The sequence below is a fragment of the Anastrepha ludens genome, chromosome 2, assembly GCF_028408465.1.
Source record: "Anastrepha ludens isolate Willacy chromosome 2, idAnaLude1.1, whole genome shotgun sequence".
Lineage (NCBI taxonomy): Eukaryota > Metazoa > Arthropoda > Insecta > Diptera > Tephritidae > Anastrepha > Anastrepha ludens.
This window is the reverse complement of record NC_071498.1, coordinates 43,163,984-43,189,471: the sequence shown is the minus strand read 5'-3', so window position 1 is coordinate 43,189,471 and position 25,488 is coordinate 43,163,984. Positions and strand designations below refer to the sequence as shown.

The 25,488-nt window shown below is 36.2% G+C and overlaps 1 protein-coding gene and 1 long non-coding RNA gene across 8 annotated transcripts in view; both read left to right on the top strand.

Moving 5' to 3' along the window:
• Positions 1-25,488, top strand: part of LOC128869739 (protein crumbs) — a 96,543-nt gene that overhangs the window by 6,269 nt on the left and 64,786 nt on the right. Inside the window, exon 1 of one of the 6 annotated variants that reach the window (XM_054112361.1) lies at positions 18,190-18,404. The exons of 4 other annotated variants lie outside the window; for them this stretch is intronic. In XM_054112361.1, the coding sequence (XP_053968336.1) occupies positions 18,401-18,404 (4 nt within the window). In that variant the 5' untranslated portion in view covers positions 18,190-18,400. Of the gene's footprint in view, positions 1-18,189; positions 18,410-25,488 lie in introns of those variants that run through there. One more of the 6 variants, XM_054112366.1, reaches the window with a different exon arrangement.
• LOC128869794 (uncharacterized) lies at positions 1,294-1,931 on the top strand. 2 transcript variants are annotated; one of them, XR_008455366.1, is made up of 4 exons: positions 1,294-1,482; positions 1,570-1,605; positions 1,669-1,756; positions 1,824-1,931. It is a non-coding gene; the product is annotated as an uncharacterized LOC128869794 (long non-coding RNA). The 2 variants fall into 2 exon arrangements; XR_008455365.1 differs by having other exon boundaries at positions 1,294-1,605.

The window sequence follows — 25,488 nt, the reverse complement described above, 5'->3', positions numbered from 1 at the left end:
AGAACGTAGGTTCGAGTCTCGGTGAAACACCAAAAATAGGAAAAACATTTTTCTAATAGCGGTCGCCCCTTGGCAGGCAATGACAAACCTCCGAGTGTGAGTGAAATTCTCATAACGTTTCGAGTTTATGCACAAATTTCTACCTGGTCTAAGTATTCTTCTTCTTATTTGGTGCGCTAGCCGCCTAAGCGATTTTAACCGAGTCTAGCTAAATATACCAGTCGTTTCTTTCTCGTGCTCAACGACGTCAGTTGGACACACCAAGTGAGCCCAAGTCCTTCTCCACCTGACCTTCCAAACTCAGCGTAAGCCTGCCTTTTCATTTGCTACCAGCTGGCACCGCATCGCATACGTCCAGATTTGGAACGTTTGCATCCATTCGTGCGATGTTCTTTATCGCCTTAAAGCAAAGGTCCGAAAGTCTTCCGCAGACTCTAAGAAAGGCCTTATTGTCTTGCAAATGTGTAAACTTAACTCCATTACGCTCGCTAACTCGATTTAAAAAAAATTTATTTATGTTTTCAATTTTCTCATGTTGAGAATAAGTAAGTAGCAATGAAGCATACGCATGGTAAGGATTTCGCATCGAAGTGTTATTTTGCAGAATAAACGGAACACACCGATTTTTTTTTCTCGTAAAAGAAAATTCAAATTTATTTTCAGAGGAAAGTATTATACATACATACATATGGAGAAAGGTAGCGTTTTATTCGACTATATCAAATACTTGTTCAGCTAAAATCTCCTCACTACCAAGAGCTGCCCAACTCAGCACAAAGGATAGGCTGTAAAGTTTATAGAAAACTAGCGCAGCACAACAAGTGAAAGGCTTCTCTCATTACCACAAGTGGAAATGAACAATCGACACTACTTTGGTACTTGACATACTTGGACGCCTTAATTGAAACCACTTTTTCTTCAACACCAAATGAGCTAAAATATCACATCATCAAGTGCTAAATAGAAGGAGTGCGAATCTCTACATTTATACCTACTTATGTATGTTTGCATGTACATAGATCTGGTTCCTCGCTGCTACCGACTGCGCGAAAAAAAAACTAGCTGATCAAGAGAAATTCCTACTCGTCGTGAGGAGCATTTGGTAATACAACACTTTCACTTTGATGGCAACGTTGAATGTTCCACTTCTAGACACGATCTCAACGTCAAGCTGAGACTAGCATACGAATGATTGTAATTTCATATGCACATACATATATTTATAAAAATGTATATAAGTATACATGTAAATATGTAGATATCTGCAGTAATAACAAACGAACAATAGGAAAAGCAAAAAAATGAAGAAAATCAACACAATGCGAAATGTTGTTTGGCAGACCGAATGCAAGTGGATCTCGAGTGAAGCGGTTAGTTGGTGCAATTAGATTCCTCTGCTCTGCAAGTGCGATATCGTCAAGGCATACCAGTATGCATTTATAGACTTCTATATTTGGATATGAGTTCAACTTGAAGTAAAAGGTAGAATTTGCATTTTTTAACCAAGAGAGAGTAGGAATTATTGGGAATGAGAAGAACAGGAAATTAATGAAATTGAACTAATTTCAGTGTATGTGGATTTATATTACTCTGAGGCTCTAAAAGGTATTTTTCCGGTTAGAACATGATCGGCTTTTAATGATTTGTTTGATTCGTTACTTGGATTAGGATTTAGCGACCGGAGAATAGAAAATGCAAACGATGTGTGGACTGCATTATTTTGGCTTGCGACAATACAATCGGAGCTCTGGGCACAGTGAGTTGTTTAAAAGGTTATCAGATTTATTCTTGACACCTAATGGTGTATATCTGTCATGAAAAAGGTCCTCATAAAAACCAATCATTTGCCGCTCGAAGTCAGCTTAAACATGGAGGGACCTAAACATCAAGACAAACACCACAAATAGGAGGAGACGCACACACAAAAAGGTTGTAAGCGCTAATAATATACATATATATATATATATAATATAATGGCAAACCGATACACGGAGTCGGTTTTGAATGAAAAGTTGCTGTGAGCTTTCCTACGAGGTAGCAATTGAGAGATTTAGACGCTCTCTTGAGAAACTCGGTAAATACTTTCTACACCGACGGTTCCAAGACTGAAAATGGTACTTGAGCTGGATGTGTTTTGGACAGTAACTTCAGATGACTTACTGCCTTGGGTATAATATTAATGGCCTTTCATATTTATTAAATTATTTGCAATAATTAAAGTAGCAGGCTGATTAATTGGCGATAAATGACTATGATAGCTACAGCAAAGCTACTCTAAAGGCCTTAGAAATCGCACGCACCTCTTAAACAATTGCTCAGGTATGTTTCAGGTTGAGGCTGAAAACTCCGTCACAAGGTGAAGTTAGCTTGAACTTATGGGAGTACCGCACAATGCGAATTTTTCGACACATTTTGTTCAAAAATAGGAGAGAAGGCCGATTGACCGATTTCAATAAATTTTTTTAAGCGCTCGCAAATGATTTTGGAAGAGATCGTCTAGTCCAAAATTATTTTTTTTTTTTACATTGAAACATACTCTTAAATAGGCGTATTTTAATGAAAAATTCAGAAATATTTAGAAAACACAAAATTATATGTATTCTAATTTGGTTTGGCTTTTTCTATTAAAATTGGTCAAAAATTGAATTTCGCAACCAATTTGTGCCGGGACACTGTGGTATTCACAACAACGAACTGGCTGATGAATTGGCGAACTGCTGTTCTTCGAAGTGTAAAGCCTTTCACTAATATCCCATGAGAACCATTGGAGCTGTACTCATACTTGCAAAACAGAAAACTTTTCCTTGGAAAAGGATGACAGGGATGGATGTAAGGATGACTAATTACAGAGCAAACTCTGTAGAATTAGCAAAAAATAGAGCTGAGGGCTATGTGCTATCACCGCTCCTGTTCAGCATTGTCCTGGACAGCGTTATGAACAATGCAACGCACAATACAAATGGAATAACATGTGGACTAGACGGACGGTTGGAAGATTTGGACTCTGCCGATGATATCTTTCTAATGACGCACACTTTCACTGGCATGTCAAAAAAATTAGTGCTTATGCAAGAGTAGCGGCGAAAGTAGGCCTGAAGGTAAACATTGGTAAAACCAAAGTAAGTCCGGCGGGCCAATTAAAAGGTCAAAAAAATCGATTTTTTTTTTCCTGAAATAAATAGCTTAGATATTCAAGAACATGAGATACAAATTTTCAGAGTTAAATTCCAAGTATTTGCAGAGCTACAGAGCCGAGCGTAGTGCGGCGTCGAGCAACCGTGCGCTTATTGTTGTAGGGCTCCGCCCATTGACCATTGACTTTGAAGCGCGTTTTCTCGGCTTTTCATTTTCACCATTTTACCTAATTTATGTACACGATTGCAAAAAAACTAAACGCTATCCATTTCATTCAAAATGCGTTATCTTCAGTATTGTTTTCTCTTCTATGTGAACTAAAAAACACCCAAAAACTTTTTTAAGCGACTTTTTTACCCAGTTGAAGAGTTTTTTTTTCCTTGAAAAACCACTTTTTTTTCTACCTTCCCCAAAAATTCGAATTTTACGTGTTTCCCCCAATTTTCTTAGTTCACATCGAAGATAATTACATCAAAATTAATAATCTTTTTCAGATGAAAATTGCAAGTTGTATCTTGTACAGAAGTTGGATACTTCAGTGGCAAGGCGCTCTGGGAATCTATTGATAACTCGGCTTACAATATATTGTTGGAGATTGTACAAATTTTTTTTTTTAGTTCAAATATATATTAATAATATTATCCCCAAAACTTCATTTGGCTAATTGTTTTTTTTCTCATCCTACAACGCTTCGCGAAAACTACTGAATTTAGGACATCTAATTGGCCCGCCGGCCGTAATGCGCCTAAATTTCACCTACACACAAAGTTTCGAAAGCTCAGTGCCGGCTTGAAGAAGTTAACTGTTTTTGTTAAATTGGCTGCATAATATCCTCGAATGGTGGCTCAAAAGAAGAATCGCTTAAAAAAGGCCAAGCAGGCTTTCGACTCCCTTAAAAACATATGGTGCTCGTCTATAATCACATGAAACACCAAGACAAAAATTTTCAATTCGAACATCAAGTCAGTTCTACTGTACGGCTGCAAAACTTGGAACTTTGCTGTTATAGACCTGCAACGCCTAGTAGTCGCATTTTCTGACCCAACACCATACCAAACAGTAGCCTGTGAAGAAAAGAAAATGGGGTTAGCTTGGATAGCCTCTCTCTTTGGAGAGAATTAATTGACATCACATGCATTGCAATGATTGGAATCCACAAGAAAACCGACATAGAGGTAGACCCTCGCTGACCTGGAGGGGGAGTTTAGTAACGGAGATAGAGAAAACCAACAAAACTGGAACGAGCTGAAAAAGATTGCTTCTTATAGAGTCGAATGGAGGAACATTGTTGTGTCCGTATGATCGCTCGAGGAACCTTATATATATTTATATATAAGTATATATTGTATATATATTTAGTAAACTCGCAAATACAGAAAAAAACAGGCAATTGCTTGACTCGATAGGCTTTTGAAGCCGGCTCCTCATTATAGTTTGTTTAATAGCATCTCATTGTCTTCTAGCATAACCCACTTATAGTATTCAGACCACTATGGGCTGCCAATGAAATAGGTTAACGGTCGTCATTTGCGGCTAATAACAACCTTATCATTCACGCACTTTGCGTTTTGCATTTTACATTTCACCAAAGAATATCGATTGCATTTTCATTCATTTCACTTTACTGCAGTTCGTCTCATTTCAATTCAATTTTCTACATTTCCTACGACTGTGTACGCATCAGGCATATGAGTGCATACGACTACATACTGGGGCATATGATATGTGTGTATGTATTTACATAAACTTTGCACTACATTACAGTGCTACCATATTGATGCCGCGTGGCTGTTAAAACCTTTTCCGAGCTATGACATGTGACTTTTGATGGGACGAAATGTGTAGTGATGTACAACGCAAACGCAAGCGCACATGCAAATGTGTGTTGTAAAAATGAGTTCCCTGCAGGAAAATCCACTAGTTTTGAAACTTTGCCTTTCTAATGAATTCAGCGTCGCTTACCTTTCTACATACATACATCTAATAGACGGGTGATTTTTCAAAGGCTTGCTTCTAAAAGTGTTAATTGCGTTTGTTTTTTTTTTGTCTGCTCATTCATTTCAAAACATTTTTTGATCTCTTCAACTATAAATAAATACATATCAGTTAAACGAAACTGATTCACAAAAGTAGTGATAGTCAGAGGACATGCGGTAAATAGAGTAGAATCGTCCTTTTGTCACCATAACTGTAATTTTAAAACTCCGGCCAACTTTGCAACTCACGCATATAAGAATTTAACTTAACTGAATTCGAATTTTCTGTTTGTTTTTCAAGGTTAGTTTTAAACAGTTTTCGAATGTTGATAATATTGCTCTGTCACTGCAAGAGTCAGATGTTGGCTATGCTACAAAAGCAATTTCACTTTTATTCAAAATGTTTTGTTTTTATTTCAGAACGTGTAAAAAGTGCAGATTCAGCATTAAAAAGTTGAAATGTTTGCAAAATAATGCGCACTTGAAGATGTGAATCTGCTTTACATTGGCTTCTGTATGATAAACAACCACAAATCGTGGGTGCCGATATTATTTTGAAACGCTTGTAAAAACAAATGTACAAGTGATTACTTGGTGGAAAAATCTACTTTTCATTTCCTTTCGAGCACGTAGTAGTAGTCCATTAAATTTTAGTACATTAAAGTTTAGTACATTGAAATGGCTCAAAAACCGGGTTATTTTTTGAAATTTTTAAATATTTCGTACGGTTTTTGTTAGACAATGAGCTATGCTTTCATACAAAAATAATGAAAATTCAAACAAAAGTTGCCAAAATTGGTCAAAATATTGATGTGCTTTTGTTTTGTCACGAGGTGTATGTACACATACATACACAAATGGAAATAAGCCAATAATCAAAATTTCAAGCAAATAATCGAACGATTGGAGTTCGAATGTGTCTCAAAGCACATTTTTCACGTTCTCATGCTGATTTTTTATTAAAGGTTTGGGCGGTATGAAATTCGACGAAAATCGAAAAATGTTGAAAAGTATTTTAGAGGAAAGCGCATGATGAGAGACAACTGTTAGAGTCTTATATATGAAACCAATCTAAATGGACACAAGACAATGGAAATAATTAATGAAAATTATCGTTAGTTATCAAAAATAGTAAAAATTGATATTATTAAAAAGTTTTGAAAACATTTCAAAAAAACGTCGTATTTTCACTTTAATATAGCCAGTTAGAGTAAAATAGTCAGTGCAATAGTAGTTCAAATACATTTTAATTTTATTTCAGTGTAAAATGCACTTCGGAAGACCCTAGAATATTTTACAGTCAGTCAAAGGAAATTGTGCCACAGTAATTTAATTAAAAAAAAAAAAAAATCACAATGCTTGTATCCTTATTATTTTGTCATTAACCCTCAAATGCATGATTTTTTTATTGTGCTCAAAAAATCATTTTACATTAATTTCTGGTTAAAATGAACGTTTTTTATTGTACTCTTGCTTTACCTTGTGCAAGTAAAATACCTACCTCGCCTTTTGGCGGGATTGCGCATTTACACATAAATTTTTGAAATGAAGAATTTTTTGTATTGGTTATTAATTCTTAGTTTATTCTTTATTTTTGGTTGTGGTACTCAAAAACCAACTTTTTGTACATGAATTGCTTAAAGAATGTTACATTTTGAACAAAACTCCTTAGCGCTAAAAAAAAACACTTTTTTTTTTAATTTTTTACAGAAATATGGCTTAAGATACTTTAATAAAATCAGTTGCATGTTATTGTACATCTTTTCAATAAGTTTTTAAAAAATATTAATAACTAGCAAACCCGGCCCCCTTCGCTGGGCACACTAAAATAGAATAGATATGGTTTAGAACAGAAAATATATGGTTTTCATATTATTTATTTCTTTATTCTTTATTCAAGCGCTTTGGCATAAACAATATTTTTTGTTTTTCTATTTGTTTTTGAGTAAATATAAAATATAAATTGAAAATCAGGAAAAAAGAAGATTGTTTTTAAATTTCAAATCAACGCATATGAATAAACAATCGTCTTTTTTCCTGATCATCCATGAATTTTTCGTTTCAATTTATATGTTTTATTAAGCATTGGAGCTTTTTTAACCATTATCCATTTATATTTTTCAAAAAAAAAAAAACGAAAAAAATTGTTTTTTCCACGAACACATAATTTCAATCGGATTTCACATTAAATTCTCAAATTTCGTAAGAAATTATTCACTGTTCCAAAATCCACTTCAAAAAAATTCACAAACAATTTTTACATGTTGCACTTACGTTTTTTCCTTATGGCATCCAAATCAGAAAGAAATATTGATACATTGTAACTCACACTGTCAATTTGACAGTTCAGTTCCGCCCCAAGCGTTAAAAAAGTAAGCGACATTATGGCTGGCTCAAAAGAACGCTGTACCCGTTGCCACTGCTCTCAATTACAACCAAACTTTACGAAACCCATTTTCAATACTTACTTAACAATGTGCATAAGTTTGGTTTAATTCGGTGCAAAGACACGGCGGGTCCACGTTTTGGCATATATTTCGAGACTCTAGTCATCAATAGGTATGAAAATTACCCCGTATTAAAGCACTTATCAACAGCTTTCATTTGATACCCATATTGTACATACACAACCAAAGGTTACCCGGGTCCACGTTTCGACCTATATCTCGAGACCCCAGTCACGTAGCGGCATGAAAAATACTCTGTACTAAGGCATTCACCAACAGCTTCAATTTGATATCCATATTGTACAAACACATTCTAGGCTCCACGTTTTGGTCTCTATCTCGAGACCCTAGTCACGGAGCGGCATGAAAAATACTCTGAACTAAAGCATTCACCAACAGCTTCCATTTGATACCCATATTGTACATACACGTCCGAAGGTTACCCAGGTCCACGTTTTGACCTATATCTCCAGACTCTATCTACCAATAAGTATTCAAACTATACGGAAACCATCTTCAATACCTACTTAACAATGTGTGTAAGTTTGGTTTAATTCGGTTCAAAGACACGGCGGGTCCACGTTTTGGCATATATTTCGAGACCCTAGTCATCAATAGGTATGAAAATTACCCCGTATTAAAGCACTTATCAACAGCTTTCATTTGATACCCATATTATACATACACAACCAAAGGTTATCCGGGTCCACGTTTTGACCTATATCTCGAGACCCCAGTCACGGAGCGGCATGAAAAATACTCTGTACTAAAGCATTCACCAACAGCTTCAATTTGATATCCATATTGTACAAACACATTCTAGGGTCCACGTTTTGGTCTCTATCTCGAGACCCTAGTCACGGAGCGGCATGAAAATTACCCCGTATTAAAGCACTTATCAACAGCTTTCATTTGATACCCATATTGTACATACACATCCGAAGGTTACCCGGGTCCACGTTTTGACCTATATCTCGAGCCCTATCCGCCTATAGGTATCCAAACTATACGGAAACTATCTTCAATACCTTCTTAACAATGTGTGTAAGTTTGGTTTAATTCGGTGCAGACACGGCCGGTTAGCGAACACACACAAAAAGTTGACTTTATTTTATATATAAGATTTTTTTCAGTTTGTGTCCGAAAAATCCAAATATCTTACGGAACCCTATTTTTTTCCAAAATAAAATGTAATCCATGTTACTCTTGGATAATGTAGTTTTCGAATGGTGAAAGAATTTTTAAAATCGGTCCAGTAGTTTTTGAGCCTATTCGTTACAAACAAACAAACAAACAAACAAACAAACAAACAAACAAACAAACAATCAAACAAACAAAGTTTTCCTCTTTATAATATTAGTATAGATAAAATATTGACAAATAAGCCCATGACAGAGTTTTTTTGGAGATATGTTTTTCGAGAGGTGCTCTGCGGTGCCAATCGGCATTCGTCGTAGAATCATCTGAAACTAAAAAAGTCGAATTTTTCAGTTAAAGTATGACGTAATGCTCCCCCCTACATTAATAAAATTTTTTTTTTTTTTCATTTTTGTAGTTTTGGTGGCAAAAAAACGTAAAACGAGCATTTTTGGCGAAAAATTTCGCCATATTTGTAAGTGAAAAACAACCTTAAAAAAAAAAAAAATAAAAAAAAAACAGTGTAGGGGGGAGGTATTTTTGATTTAGAAAACGTGTGTAAAATTTGAAAAGAATCGGTTGAATAGTTTCGGAGTTGTGATTGGCACCGACTTTTAAGAAGTCGTTTCGGGAAAAACGCGTTTGAAAAAATGACTCTGAGAAATTATCGATGCTCCGCATTCGAGGTAGAGTGCCTACAAAGGCTATAACTTTGAGAGTTCTGCTCCGATCCACTTAAAATTTTGACACAACATTCTTGAAATGATTTACTATAAGATGAGTGAAGAAAAAAAAATTTCGATTTTGAAGTGCATTTTGAATTTTTGAAGTGCATTTTACTCTCTCTGAGGAGCTAGAAGCTACAAGCAGTTTCGTATCATCCAATATTTACAACAAATCACCCATTGCGAAAACGGTACAGTTTTAGCTCCATTTGAGAAAAAGAAATATTATGACCTCACAACTTAAATAAGCTAAAACTGAAAAGATCCATTCAAGAACGGAAATTTGCCACAATTGAGAAGATAAAAACCACATCTATGTTCTTGTTGAAGTCAAAAACCGCCTTTCATAAGTGACTCGAGTATTAGAAAAAGAGTTGGCACTAGTAGTTTAGAAATGGATTCACGGTATTACTTTAGAAGGGCAAAATACTTAAAGATTTCCAATCTCACTTCGAATTTTTTTTCGGAGGGCCTCAAAGTTTCAGTATTAATTAAAAGTTCCAGCATTAAAAAATTATCCTAATTGTACGGCTTTTATGGGTGTCAAATGAAAGAAAAATGTCAAGTGAATTCAAAAATATATATATTTTTTTGTTCTAGGCCAATAGCCATTACTAAATACCTTAATTGCAGGTAAATAAATAAACTAAATAAATAATTTTTTTATACATCTTTTTGCCGAAAAATCTAAAAAATGTGTTTTTGAAACTTCCATTGTTTGTTCCTTCGTGTTCCTTCCCATGTGAGATTAAAAACTTAAAATTTGTCGCACTCTATATTATTGCATAAACAATAACAAAACCAGCAAAACAATACTGTTATACCATTATGCTTACTTTTGTTTTGTTGTCAAGGCACATAAATGTATGGCAGCTCCTTTGTAGAGAATACAAAAGAGCAGCCATCAGCACCACTAGTTGTACTTGCAGGAGTACTTGGCGAAATCTTGTATTCTCTCATTCTTGGGTAGCAGTAGTAGGGATTTCGCTTTTTTTAATTTTATGTGTTCTTTATGTGTTTAAATTTTGTTTACCTTTACCTAAAGAGTTCATGCAACAATAAAATACACGCCACTGACAAATTTGAAATTTTGGTTAATTGCTGCTTTATTCCAGGATACGGCACTCGAATATAGTATATAGTATATAGTATATTCAATTCAAGGTAAAAAATGTGTGAAAATAATACAGAATTAGGAATCAATTTACTTTTGCTCGCCTGGGACTTTGCTCCCCAAAATGACCTCGAAAGAGAATAATCCTTTGGATTCGCGTCTGGCGAATTTGAGAGCCATTGTGTGGACGTTATGAAGTTCGGAACTTTGTTTTTTAGCCATTCTTGGTTCACTCGAGTTTAGTGAGACGGTGCCGAGTCGAGTCCTGTTGAAACGTCCATGGTCTGCCACCGAAATCATTGTCTGCCCACAACTTCAAAGTAACCTCCAGAATACTTTCCTGATAATATTTCGCATTTACCTTGACGCTAGGCTCGATGAAAAGGATTGGAGAGCGCTCAGCTGCGGTTATAGCCATTACCTGTGGCGGGTGCTGCCTCCTGATGGTCAATCGATGACTCAATATCTCGTATGAACGGTCGGTCAAATAAACCCTATCGTTTCGGCAGTTTACGAATTGCTCAATTTGAAAAGTTTTCTCGTCATAAAACACAATGTTCTGAAATTGACCGCTTTCGGCCAAGCAAAGCAAGTCCTTCGCTCTCTCAAGTCTGACTTGTTGCTGCTTTGGTGTGAGACCATGAGCCTTTTGGATCTTGTAAGGGTTGACTTTAAGATAATTTTTCTGTATGCGGCGGATGCTATGGTGAGATATTTTCAGTTCTTTCGTCATTTGATTGGCACTTTGTCGGAAATTTCGCTGAAGTCGCTTCTTCACTTTTTGAACCATTTCCCGCAACATTGCAGTCTTTTGATGACCACCGTCATGACGCTTCGCGATGCTACCAGTATCATTGTAACGAGTGATTATGCGACAAACAACAACTTTATTTACTTTAAGGTGCTTGAGCTCACGAACAATCGGTGGTTGTGATTTTCCAGTCAAATGTAATGGAATCACCGTATAACGTTTGAAATCCATTACTGATTTTCTTTTTTCGCGTTTACTCTCGGCAAAATGCTTCTGCGGGCTTGTAAACAATACTCGTGCCCGTCATTTAGTCAACTAACAGACAGCTGATGCCCGTGCATCACGGCTCCGTTGTGAAATTATCATCAAAAAAAGTAATAAGCACTTCGTCTAGAAGTTCTATATACTTGACACCATTAATTTTGATATGAGATATGAAACATATAGACATTTTACCCTTGATACTAATGGCTGCTCAAACCGAACCCTTGAATTTTTGAAATCGGGAAAAATTACTCTTTCCCATTAAACCAGTCGTGTGGTTAACTTATGTAGGTTTACGTACTTGTTTTACATATTCTAAAATGGAATCGGCTGGGAGAATTTGTGGCACACGAAGGGTAGTAACTTCCAAATTAAGAGTATGTTTAACTCCAGCAGGGCTATTTGATTTATTTTTTAAAGCAAAATGTTTGATTTCCCGAACATTTCTAGCATTACGTTTTGCTTTTCTACCACTTCTCCTGGTATCTCCCGTACTTGGAGATGGAAGTAATGTATAATCATCATTTTGCTTATTCTTAACTTCGAAGCAATCTCTCGCATTGTAAGGCCTCTCTCTCTCTATGTTAAAATGTGTTCCTCCTCAAATTCAGGCAAAGCTTTTCCACGCGACATACTTTTTGTTTCTAAACCAAAACAACCAAATAATATGGAAATGAGATATAGCGACAAAAGCACTTGTAATATAATAATTTTAACATAATACTTACGTTGTAAACTTTTAAATTAAAAGCAAACGCTTTTGGTCTTATAATTATTTCATTTTGCACAGATATGGGCACGACCATAGTAGGTATCAGCATAATCACCTTCGAACTGAAGATTCGATTTCCGCACGGCAAATTAAATTTAAAACAAATTTTTATTGCTCAAGTTAGAAATCATGTACTTGCCCTAACCATGCAAAGCACATAGGGGAATTTTTTTTTGCATGGGAGAAAAAGACTATCGCCGTTAACAAAAAAATTGTCACAATTCCACTGTCTTTTGTGTGTCTTGTAGTGTCTTGAAACCAGAATAATTGTTAAAGTTCTGTGTAAAAATTAAAAGTTTTGATGAAATTCCGAAAATCTGCACCGAAGCTTGCACCTCTGCCTTCAGTGACGGTTCCAAGATAGAATCGGGAGTCGGAGCAGGGGTTTTCTCTAAATCAGGCAATTTATCTATATCCTTTAAACTGCCGAATACTGCTAGTGTTTTTCAAACAGAAGTCTTTGCGATCCTGCAAACAAATGCTTAGAGAATACGGGACCAAGGGATATATTAACATTTTCCCCGATAGTCAAGCCATCGCGGCTCTGACGACGCCATGGTGCAGAACGAAATTAGGAAAGTCCTGTAAGGAGGAGATCAAATCTCTTGGGTGTGCAGCAAATATTTCTCTAATCAGGATTCGAGAGTATAGGAACATAGAGGGAAATGAAATTGCTGATAAGCTTACCAGGAAGGGGACTGAATTAGCCTCAGAGACTTCCTACCCGACCATTGGCATCCCCCTGACAGTTATTAAAGGGGAACTGCACAAATTATTTCTCAGGAAAGCGCAGAAAACATGGAGCTCTATTACTTCATGTACTATTTACTCAGAAAGTCATTTGGAGTCCTCGCCATTCGATTTCCAAATTCGGAGCAGTGTTTACCGGACACTGGACGATCGGTACACACCCGGAAAAGCTAGGGTTACCATTTAGCCCCCATTGCAGCAGCTGTGGGGACCTTTCAGAGAAGGTGACTGTAGAGCTTTTTCTCTGTAAATGTCCGGGCTTGGCAGCTAGACGACTAAGGTCACTGGGTGCTCCTTTCTTCGACATCCTGGGGCAGTGCGCCAACCTAAATCCCAACAATCTTCTCCATTATCTCAACAGCTCTGGCTAGCTGTAGATATCTGCCTGTTGGAGGTCTCATATTGGTATCAAAACGGCGCTTCAGTGTTACTTGAGGAGTGTCAGACTGGCACTTCAACCATTTCACCTGCCTACCTACAAAAAATGTTCAAAAATTTTGTGCAAAGTTTGAAACTTTTTTTTTCATAGATTTAAAATTTTTTTTTATTATTTTACATTTTTTTAAATTTTAGCAGGGCGTATATGAGAAGAACTCATACGGGTAGTAATTAATGTTCTGATTTCCTGCAGGGAAGTTAACACCGCTGTGTGGATTGGGAGCGCAAGCGTGCATATGAGATGTGTTAGGGACTTTCTTTTCATTGATTTCTTGACTGCATTTGGTCAATAAAAAGTGTCTAAAAATAAAAGCACTTACAAACATAGCAACTGTGGCGACAAAATTAACAAACGAGCCGCGAAAATGCCAAAAAGCGCAAAAGTTGAGCTCTTAAATTCTTAGGCGCAATATTTCTAGCTTGAAATAAGGAAATATGTGTGTTTATATGTATGTATAAATATGTGCTTGTATGTACTTATGCATAAGCTGGTACTGGCTGCTTTTGTTATCTTGTTGGTTTGCTGGCATCAGCCAGCTAACTTGTGGAATTTATGGGCGTTTGTATGCGCACACTGACAGCTGACGATGTACAACAAATGTAGGTACATAGGTATGTAAAGGCAATAGCGCACAAATACCTCCACTCATATTCATATACTTGAAAATATTTTTTGTTATTTCTTTGGTTTTCATAGAGTCATTTGTGTACACTTCCGTAATATGTCGGCCATGCGTCATTCTATCAACGATAAAAATTCGCTCTGACCGGTTTTCCAAAAACATCACTAGAACCGAGATATTAGTACCTATGCACGTATCTGCCGGCATTAGAGAAATCGACTTAGCACTTTCTACCTGCCCAGCAGTGAATCGTTGTAATCTGAATGCAATATTCAAACTATTATTTATTATTCATATCTGTGGCTTACGCGATTAGACTGCTGTAGAAATTTCAAAAGTTTGCCTTTTTCTTGTGTGCTTAGAAGATGCCTTGATATCTTTAAAATACAAGGTGGTGTACACGTTTGAATACTTTTATTGTGATTTCCTTTGCGCAGTGCCTTTCAGTCTGATGCCTACCGTAACGAATATTTTACGGTGGTTTCATAACTGCAACAAAATCCTAAACGTTTGACTTGGAATTTTAATTGTATTATTTGTATATTCAAAATTGTATTTCGCATAAAAGTACGGATGAATTTTATTTTGCATATCCATATAAGTAGTTTTTTATAAACAACTTGCGGAGAGTGTTTATTTAATATTTTAACAATTTTTGATTGAAAATCTTTCCTCGAAAGCCTTTATTTAATTTAAAGTGTAGGCATAAATCACAAACAGTTCAACTTTCGATTTTTTTTTAATTTTGAAATTTTATTTTAAATTTGCAAAAATTATTAAATGAAAAAAAACAACATTTTTCTTTAAAAGAATTGTTGGCTACTCGAAAATCGATATAAAAAAAAACGTGCATGCTTTTATAGCTATTTATATATACAAGGTGACGCATTATTTTGTTTTTGAATAACTAATATACTAAATAAAAAAATTATAATTTTTAGTGATGGAAATCTTTACGCGCTTTAAATTCATAAATCTTCTGATAGGGTGGTTAATTTTATGCCACCTATAATTCACCACCAAAAATTCATATATCGAAAAAATCCATTGTCAGAACTTTTGTTTTTTAATTTTAAACTTTTTTTTAAGATTTTTACACAAATCGAAGTATCAAAACAAAGTCCACATACTCAATGTAGGCTCACAAGCTACTCATATGTGAAATTAAAAAAAAAATTAACCTGTTTTGAATGCGTCGTTTTTTCCAAAAATTATATATCGAAAGAAACCATTTTCAAAAATTTTTTCAATTTTGAACTTTCAAAAGATTTTTACCCAAATCGCTGTATCAAACAATTCATTCTGAGACCTTTTTTTAAATGTTCCTACACCGGCTACTGAAAAGTTATACGCCCCCATTTCCTTTTATATTAGGTACTTTGATCTAAAAAATGTCCAAAAAGAACATTTTTTCAGAATTCTGATTTACAGGGTCCAGCACTCGAAGTGTAACCAAATAAAACAGCCCATAAATTTAGTTGGACAATTAGTTTTGTTACATTCAAAGTATGTAAAAATGTGTGAAAATAATACTTTGGCTCGATATGACCACCTTTTGCCTTGAGTATGGCCATGAGACGGACCAGAAGCGAATCGCAGACTGCCCGAACGTGACTTGTAGGTATTTTGACTCAGTCGCGGAAATGACTGTTTTCAGAGCCTCAAGACTGGTGAATCTTTTAGTTCGGATCTTGCTCTCCAAAATGACTCAAAAAGAATAATCCATCGGATTCACATCTGGTGAATTTGAGAGTCGTTGTGTGAACGTTATGAAGTTTGCAACGTGGTTTTTTAGCCATTCTTGGTTCACTCGAGCTTTGTGAGAGGTGCCTACCCCTGTTGAAACATCCATGGTCTGCCACTGAAATGTTTGTCTGCGCACGGCTTCAAAGTAACCTCCAGAATACTTTCCCGATAATATTTCGTATTTACCTTGACGGAAGGCTCGATGAAAACGATTGGAGAGAGCCCATCTGCGGTTACAGCGGCCCAAACCAAACCAAACCTGTGGTGGGTGCTGCCTCCTGGTGGCCAATGACTCAAATTCTCGTATGAACGGTCGATAAAATAAACCCTATCGTTTTTAGAATTTTACGAATTGGTCAATTTGAAAAATTTTCTCCTCAGAAAACACAATGTTCGGAAATTGACCGCTCTCGGCCAAGCGAAGTAACTCCTTCGCTCTCTCAAGTCTGACTACCAGACTAGAAATTTCAGTAAGGCGGTGATTATGCGCAAATAAGGCAGACCGCATTCCAAATTTGCGCCTCATAAGGCAGCCAAACTAGGCCCAAGTCCCGAAAGGTATCGCCACACATCTGCCTCACTAGGCGCAGGTTCGAAAAACCGAACTTTGGGAATACTCCGGCTGCCCTTCCACAAATCAGTTAGGAATTCCAATTTATGACTAAGTGAGACATTGCCACAGATTCTCGTGACCACAGCCATATTTGGTATTGTTCTGGCATGCCAATCTTTGCCTTTCCTAACGTGGGCCTGGTAAGGTAATAGTGAGGCGTGCTTCAGTAAGGCCTGCCTAATTCAGGCCTAAGTGATTCTTCGGCATGCCTCACTGTAATTCTAGTCGGGTAGTTGCTGCTTTGGTGTGAGATCATGCACCTTTTGGATCTTGTAAGGTTTTACTTTAAGATAATTTTTCAGTTGCGGCGTATGCTACGGTGAGATATTTTCAGTTCTTTCGCCATTTGATTGGCACTTCGTCGGGAACATTTGATTGCCATTTCGCGCGACATTGCAGTCTTTTGATGACCACCTCCATGACGTTTCGCGATGCTACTAGTATCATTGTAACGAGTAATGGTGCAATAAACAAAAACTTTATTTACTTTAATGTGCTCGAGCTCACGAACAATCGGTGGCTGTGATTTTCCAGCCAAATATAATGAAATCGCACTATTACTTTTGAAATCCATTACTGGTTCTATTTAAAATAGTAAAGTTTTGGATTGAAATTTCACCGGACATGGGTCAAGTATATACAATAGTTTCCCCAAAAGTACACAACAACATTTTTAGATAGTTTTTACGTGATATGATATTAAATAAGGATATCGATGCTGGTGTGCAAAAAGTGCGCATGCGTCGAACGCCAAAGACCGCCTGCTATTTACCATGAAGTCTTATCTTTCGAACGAAGTGCCCGCATCTACATACATATAAATAAATTAGTATAGTCATGGCCTTCGTTTGCATTTTCTTCTTTGTTTCGCCGGAAAAATCTTTTGTGAAAAAATAAGGAAAAATTTAGACATATTGTGGAGGAATAAGTCATGATTCTCCTCCAAGGCAATGTGTCCGACTAACTTCGTATTGTTTACCAAGTCGCTTCTAGACAAATGCAGCATTCCAGTGTTAGACCATTCATTAAATCTGTGTGACTTGTTTTGATTTCTAAAGAGAAATCTGCCTTGAAAGGAACAGAGTTTGGATCTGTTAAAATTGTAAAAGAGAACACCGCGCACGTCTCGAAGGAGTTGGCAGAAGAAGATTTCCAGCACTATTTCGAACAATAGAAGATTCGCATGGAGCAGTGTATGGATTAGGAAGTTGTGCGCAATTGGTGCGTATGTCCTTTGTTGGGTGTTTGCCCGAGCTCCGCTTAGTACTTGTGGTGTGCGTCTTGCTGTTGATGTAAGGTGGTGCAGTAGTATGCCGCCTCCGAGCGGGAGATGGTTTTTATGAGAAGCTTCTTCATGACAGAAGTACATTCGGAAGTTGGCCTTAGTCTGAGCTGTCACCCCTTTGTTATTAGAAACAACATTTGCCATCTATGTCTGTTTCGTGTCCACAGCCCGAACACGGGTCCTACCCAATAGTAGTCACGCACAAACTGAATCAGGTACGTGCAATGCTCTATGTATACTCAAGGTAATAGTTCCTGCTTTAGATTCACCAATCAACCAGTGATGAATAAGACTAAAAATTTTCGTCGAGTCCAATGTTGCATCTGATTTGGCAGCACTGCATTATTTTGTTTTGACAAATTGTTATTTAATTCTATTGCTTTTCAAAACATTCCGCCAGAATGTTTGCAAAGTGGTTCTGAGAACGTCGTAGGACGGGTTTTTGGCTAGTTTTTTTTACTTCTCATATAATATAATAAAAAATATCTCTGCTTATACTTGCAAGCATTGGACTAAGCATGCCGCTTGTGAGCTAAGCGGCAGGAATGATCGAAAACAAAATTTAGCCATCTAAAGCAAAATTGTGAGCAGAGAAGTGTTGAATCAAAAGCAGTTAATAAGTAAATGTGTAAGGTATTCAAATGAAATGCCAGTTTTATTATTAACTCCTCGTATACCAAATGCATTCATAATTTTTCAGGGTTTGTAATTAAATAAATATTTATTGTTCGTGTGATTTTATGATTTCTTGTAGGGTATACAATTTTTACACATATTTTATGATATATTTTGAGGCTCTTCCTTACTCAAATGTTGTGGCACACCCTGTTGAATAAAGTCTGTCTGTGGCGTGGCTAAATCAATTTGTCTAAGAACGGCCCATTAACGTGTCTTCCAAAGAGCGGAAAGTTTTTCAGATGTACATATGTATGTTTCTACATATGTATGAAAAAATATATGAAATTGTTAATGTACATGTACATACATACGTACATACTCACGCTTATATACAGATTTGCGCTCTAAAGGGCGCTGAACCAACGTTTCCAATAATGTTTTCATTGCACTGGTTATTGTTTTTCCAGTTGTAAACACGTTTTCTGCTTGTTGTTAGTGTTATAGAGTGAATGCATTTGTTGTAGGTCTACGGCTGATTCATTTCCTGAAAATGCTGAGCTCGCCCAGCCACACAGCCGTACACATACACCAAAACACCTATGTAAATATCTGCATCTGATTGTGTGCCCGTATGTCAGCTCACCAACCTTTGGTAATGTTTTGCTTGGAACTCTGAGCTCAGCACCAACAAAAATCAAACTCGCCAAAAAAAGTAAAAAAAAAAATTTGTTATAAAAACTGGTTTTAGAAGTGAAGCGTAAACAAAAGTCGCTCTCAGTCGCGTCATTCGACCTGCACACCGTCACGCCGCTCTTTCACATTCCTTCCGCACGAAACGGTCACGGCTCATAGCGGTTGACTGAAAGAAAGAGTCGATGAATATTGGGACCAAGAAGAGTGGCTCAAATGCTGCGCCCGCGAGATCAACGGAAAAATAAATAAATAAAAAAGCTAATGAAAGAAAAAAACTGTGACAGATTCGTGTCGATTGCATGCAGCGCATTGTGCTGTGGCGAACTAATTTTGAACTAATAATTACTGTTTATGGGCAGTGTTGCCATTGCGGTGGTAATTCACTAAAACATTTTTTAATGAACTTGTAAAATATAGCAATAGAAATTTATCATAAATTTCATCAATTTTAATAAGGAAAGGTTGCTCAATTTATAAAAGTGGTGATTTTCAAAAACCCATAAAATATGAAAAGTGTCGCAGCGGGCCCTCATTCGAAAATTAATGAAATGGCCGAGCAGCCATGTTATCTTCCTGAAAAAATTGAGAACAGATGAAATCAAGAAATCAATAAAGCAATGGTACGAATATTATATTACGGCGGCCGCCAATTATATATATATATAAAATACTTACTGATCTGCATTTATCAAAAGAAGAACCTCGTTTAAAACAAAACATTTTTTTTTTTGGTCCAGAAACCAGCATTACTTTTTATCTCACCCCAGAAAAAGTGTCTGTTAAGGTATTTTCCTCAAGAGCAAGATTTAGTCTTCTGTGGAGAGATTTTTGTTGTTGTTGTTGGCCGGATATAAATAGGTACGCGTCTTTCCGATAAGGTACAACCGACTGTCGTGGGAGGTTTTCGGCAACAGTTGGACTTTAAAAAAATACCACTCCAGTGATTGTCGTCTTTTTATAGATATCAGTATCAGCGAAAATGGGTCCATTGCATATTCCGCGAAGAAGAAGAAGAGTACGAAAAGAATTTGACCAAAATGAAATTTGACCAGACGCTCTAAGGCGGTACTTAATCGGTCAAGAAAAAACGTATCTATGTTAGTTGCTTTGATCACAGGCCCCTGTCTCCTAGGTCGATATGCTCAAAGATTGAACTTACCTCATTTCGACAGAACTGCAAGAATAAGTAGGAGGGAGAGTCAGTCAGACATCTTCTCTGTCACTGTCCTGCATGGTATGCCACTAGGTTTAGACTCATCGTTCTTGAATGATAGTGAGGACCTTAGGGATATAAGTGTCAGCCAGATCAATGTGATTGCATTTAAAACCAAATGATTTATCGAGGAGTAGCAGACGAACTGATACTGTGGTATCACAATAAATCGGCAATGGTCTAAGTGAGAGATCGACTGTCACTTCCAACTACCGATCTATCGAAGAAGAGTACACAAATGTTTCTAAGGAAAGGGAAGTAATGGAAACGGTGGCCACCATAGCCGAATGAGTTGATGCGTCACTACCATCGGTAGATCCCAGGTTGGAAACCTCAGGCATGAAACATCAAATGATAAAAAAAAACGTTTTTCTCATAGCTGTCGCTCCTTGGCAGTCAATGGTAAACCACCGAAAGAGCTCTTCATAAGAAATATCTGACGTTCGGAGTTGAAAATGGATAAGTTCTTTCCAAGTGAACTTCTTTCAAGTTAAGCTTCCTTGTTTTACGTGCTTCTGTGACTGTTGAAGCGCCATTAGTCACATAACGTTTGGCGGGTACGGGAGTAGCTGATAGGTAGGTAGGTGAAATAGTTGAAGTGCCGGTCTGACACTCCTCAAGTAGCACTAAAGCGCCGTTTTGATAGCATTATGAGACCTCCAACAGGCAGATATCTACAGGGGGTATTTAGGTTGACGCAATGTCCCAGGCTATCCAAGAAAGGAGCACCCAGTGATCTTAATTGTCTAGCTGCCAAACTCGGACATTCACATAGAATGTGCTCAACAGTCTCCTTCTCTGAAAGGTCCCCACAGCTTCTGCAATGGGGGTTAAGTGGTAAACCTAGCTTTTCCGCGTGTGTGCCGATCGTCCAGTGACCGGTAAACACAGCTACAAGTTTAGAAATTGAATGGCGAGGAGTCTAAAGGACATTTTGAGTCCTCCGTATATTGTACTGGGGCCAAAGGGAGAAGCTGATAGTTGGTACAAAAAAATGTTATAAACGCGGATCATACTTTCGCCACTTCATGTTAAAGAGATTTCGTGAAGATATACGAGCAATGGAAGAGACGTTCCCACTACAGTCGGTTCAAGGAGGACTCCAGCACTCCAGCAGCATGCCCTGTACATGTATGTTTATGCTGCTACAACGACAACAGCAATGGAAGAGCGCAATCAAGCGAGTTGAGACTCTGATATGATGGCCGACAACTGTTGCCACTTGCAACTAGACCAACCTGATGTCCTTTCAAGGAAATTATATACAATATCGTGGCATAGTTTTGAATAAAAATTTTGCTTGAATATGTAGTACTTTTCTATTTCTAATTCTAATTTATTGTAGTAATTTTCCAGTCAAAATTCAAGAAAAAATCTGCAAATTTCAATAAACAAATTTGTAATCATTTAGCATTTTTTCTTAATCAGAGTAGTCGAAGCACTCAATAACAGTAATAAAAAAATACGAAAAAATGGGCCAGCATAATTTATATGTGAAATTGTTTTTCTGTTTTCCTCAACATCGCAAAGTTGGTTAATTAAATGTATTTTCATCTGCTATAATTAATATTTTCTCTACTTTATTTAATTTTATTGCGATTATTCACTGCTAAGCTGTCTTTTTAATTGTAAATCTATTGATTAAGATCTAGTTTAGAAATAGAAACGCGGCGGAAAATTAAATAAATTAAAATAGCATAAAAATTATTGCGTGCTACAATGCGAAATCGGCAGTTGTAACAGTCACTGCTTTCTAATCAAACTAACAGCACGGTTGCATGCCGATTCGTTATTGTAAATTCGGTGGAATGCAACAATTGCAATACGAACAACAAACAACCAAGTAAGATTTGTACATGAATAACGACTTGCATGCAAACTTATATGTATACACACACATACATGCATATATACTTATATTTATATGTATGCATACAAACTCATTTGAAAGCCAAGAGACTCATCAAACCATTAAGTTTTTTGCAATGAAACCCCAATTCGCATTGCTCACTGAATATATTAACCATTTACTACTTATATATTTTTTAACTAATCTACAAAAGGTTTTTTCTATTTACTTTATTTTATTTTTGTTTAATACAATGTTTTTGCTGACTTGCTGTTTTGCCCTGTTCATATTTTTTGCACTTTTACTGTTTGGTGTTTTTGCTTTGTTGCTGATGATGCAAATTCTTGGCTAAGCGTCAGATAAAGCCATTCAATGTATTTCGAAATAATTTGTATACGTCAGTCAAACAAATAAATTAAAAAAAAATTTTAGCTTCATATAATTCAGTTGTTCTTTTATTACTTACAAGTCATGTTTGGAAATTTGAACTCGGCAGTGTTACTGATGTCAGTTTTCATTCATCAAACAAAGTTAGTCCAATATAGCGGGGAAATTTGGGGGGGAAATTATCGAATTCGCTTGAAACTCGGAACTCGGGACTTTTTGGAATCGCTTATTACTAATTTGATGTCAATTTTACAAAATTCTACATGGCGGATTTAAAATGACCGTCGAATTAAGGGGTTACATGGGTTTCGTCGGGTAAAAAAGGGCCTATTTTCAATAGTTTTTTTTTCTATGTAAAAAAATATTTATTTAATTCAAACTTTTTTCTGTCTTATAGATACATATTTAGAGAATAATTTCTGAAATTTTCAACAACAAAAAATTAAAACTCCTCCATTGTGACGTCATTTCCGGTGACACCTCGAAAAAAGGTGCGTCCGCGTTGTCAGCGTGACAGGATCATCGAAAATGAAAAAACAAAAATAAGTGTTTTAGTTAAGACCATACCTCGTGCTTGAACGAAGGAAAGAAAAAAAGTAAAAATTGGAATTGTGGCAGACACTTTTTCAAAAAAATTAAAATTTCGATCAAATTTGCTTGACATTTCGTTTTTTTTTAAATAGTTGTAATTGAAAAAAAAAAATCCTTCGTCCAAGCCCGACTAAATTGTATCTCGAATACCTGTGTAAAATTTCATCAAGATCGGTTGAGTAGTTTTCGAGAACATTTGACAACCGACTTTGAAAACACGGTTCCGAGAAAAACGCGTTTAAAGTTTTGAGTAACAATAAAAGTGGCTTGGAGCGCACACCTTCCAAAGGTTGTATCTCCAAAGCTATTATTCGAATCGACTTCAAAATTTAGGATAATATTCTTGAGATGTTGTAGAAATTAATAGGCCAAAAAACTGAACCCACGAAACCCATGTAACACCTTAAAAAAATGGTTCGAATTCGCTCGAAATTTGATACCCTCGACTTTTTTGCGTTGCTGATTACGATTCGGATTCAAAATAACCGTCAAATTTCCAAAAAGTGGTTTGAATTCGCATAAAACTTGATAACTGCGACTTTTTGGCGTTGCTGCTTGCGAATCTGTTACCAGTTTCACAAAATTCCAAAAAAATAATAAGCTTCAAATTATTCAGTTTTTTTTTACTGGCGTAGTATTCTAAGGAAAAAGTGTTTTTGTCATGTTTTGTATAACTTTTTTAGTTAATTAGTTACATAGAAGGTGGCGCAAAATTAATCATCTATTTTTTTTTAATAACTTTTTTAATTACTTACCAAAATATGTGAATGCAAAAAACTAGTGCCATGTATGTGTTCCGCCCAGGACTTTTTAGCCCATGTGTTACATACAAGGTGGCGCAAAATTAATCATCCAAGTTTAGTATTGTCATGCCAAAAAATGTGTTACTTGCCAATCTCAGGGTCGATACTATCAGTTGTTTTTAATTAAAAATTGAGTCTAATATAGCACGCGATTTTTTACATTTTTTATCGGACTTGCTTCAGTCAGTTTTGAAAATAATTTATTCAATTCGCTCAAAAATCCTAAGTTAGTGATTTTCGGCGTCCCTTATTAGGAATCTGATATCAGTTTTACAAAGTTCAAAATAGTGGCTCCAACATGATAGGCAAACTTTGAAAACATGTTATCGAATTTGCTCGAAAGCGAATCTAATTTGCCTCACATTTTTTTATTTTTTAAATTATGGGTTATAAAAAATTTGTTTTTTGTTTTTTTTTTTTTAATTAAAAAATTAATTAATAATTAAAATTATTCTAGGGATTTCTGAAAGCTTTTTATTGGCACATACAAATTTAGTATGTTCCTATTTATGATAAAGAGTTATTATTTTTCAATTAAATTCCTAAAATAAATCTGAAGTTCATTTCAATAAAGAAAGTACTTTTTTCTATTAGCCGAGGACATCCGAGAGTGTTCTCAAAGGTCTATGAGGTGTCGATAGTCCCAATTGGACATAAGCAGACATTCGTTTTGTCGAATTTCGATGAAAAAACTGCGGATGTTCTCCTACAAAAAACAAATTGCTCATTTATTGATGCCTGCTAGTAGTCAAGCGGAGTTAATTTACTTCCAAGCTTATTGTAATTATAATTTCCCAACATTAGCAATCACTTGTGTAATCTCTCATTAAGTACTAAACATCTTGAACATAGTGAAGGCTAACAAATCACAGCATTTCGCACCATTTTTCAAAATATGAAAACAGTACCTTTTCTTCAACGAGAAAGTACAATTAAGGACGTAGTTAATTCATTTGGTTTAACAAAAATTAAGTTCGATGCGAACTTTAAAAATAAATTTAGGCTGAATTTATATTAGCCGTGAGAAAAGTAGGCGAAGTAATCACTTTATTTACGGTTCATTAGTTGAGATACTCAATCACTTCTGGTACTTGCATGCTGTAAATCGATACATTTTCTTCAGTGCCGTGAAGTACTGTGACTAAGTTGAAGAAAATAAATTAGTTGGCATTCAGCTATGGATGTTATTTAGCCAATTTCCGTATTTACGAGGGTCACTAAAAAGTTCAAATATTATATGCTTGAAAAAAAGCTATAAAATAGTGGATTCGTTTTGACTCATTTTTTTCTATCCATTAAACTCATCTGTAACATTTTGGTTTTAGGTACGAGAAATCTCGTTTGGTGACTATTTAAAATACAACTGTAACCATTCGTGGTCGAGTGTGTTTTGGTTTCCGCGCGTCTCACTCACAAGGACATATTCGAAGAGCCCATCTTGAATTGAAAGTTGAGGTTCAGCAAATGGTCTGACATCCATTGGATATCATCGAAAAAGGTTCCAATCACGCGAAATTGATCACCCTATCGGATAGTTTCTAATTTGCAAATGGTTACG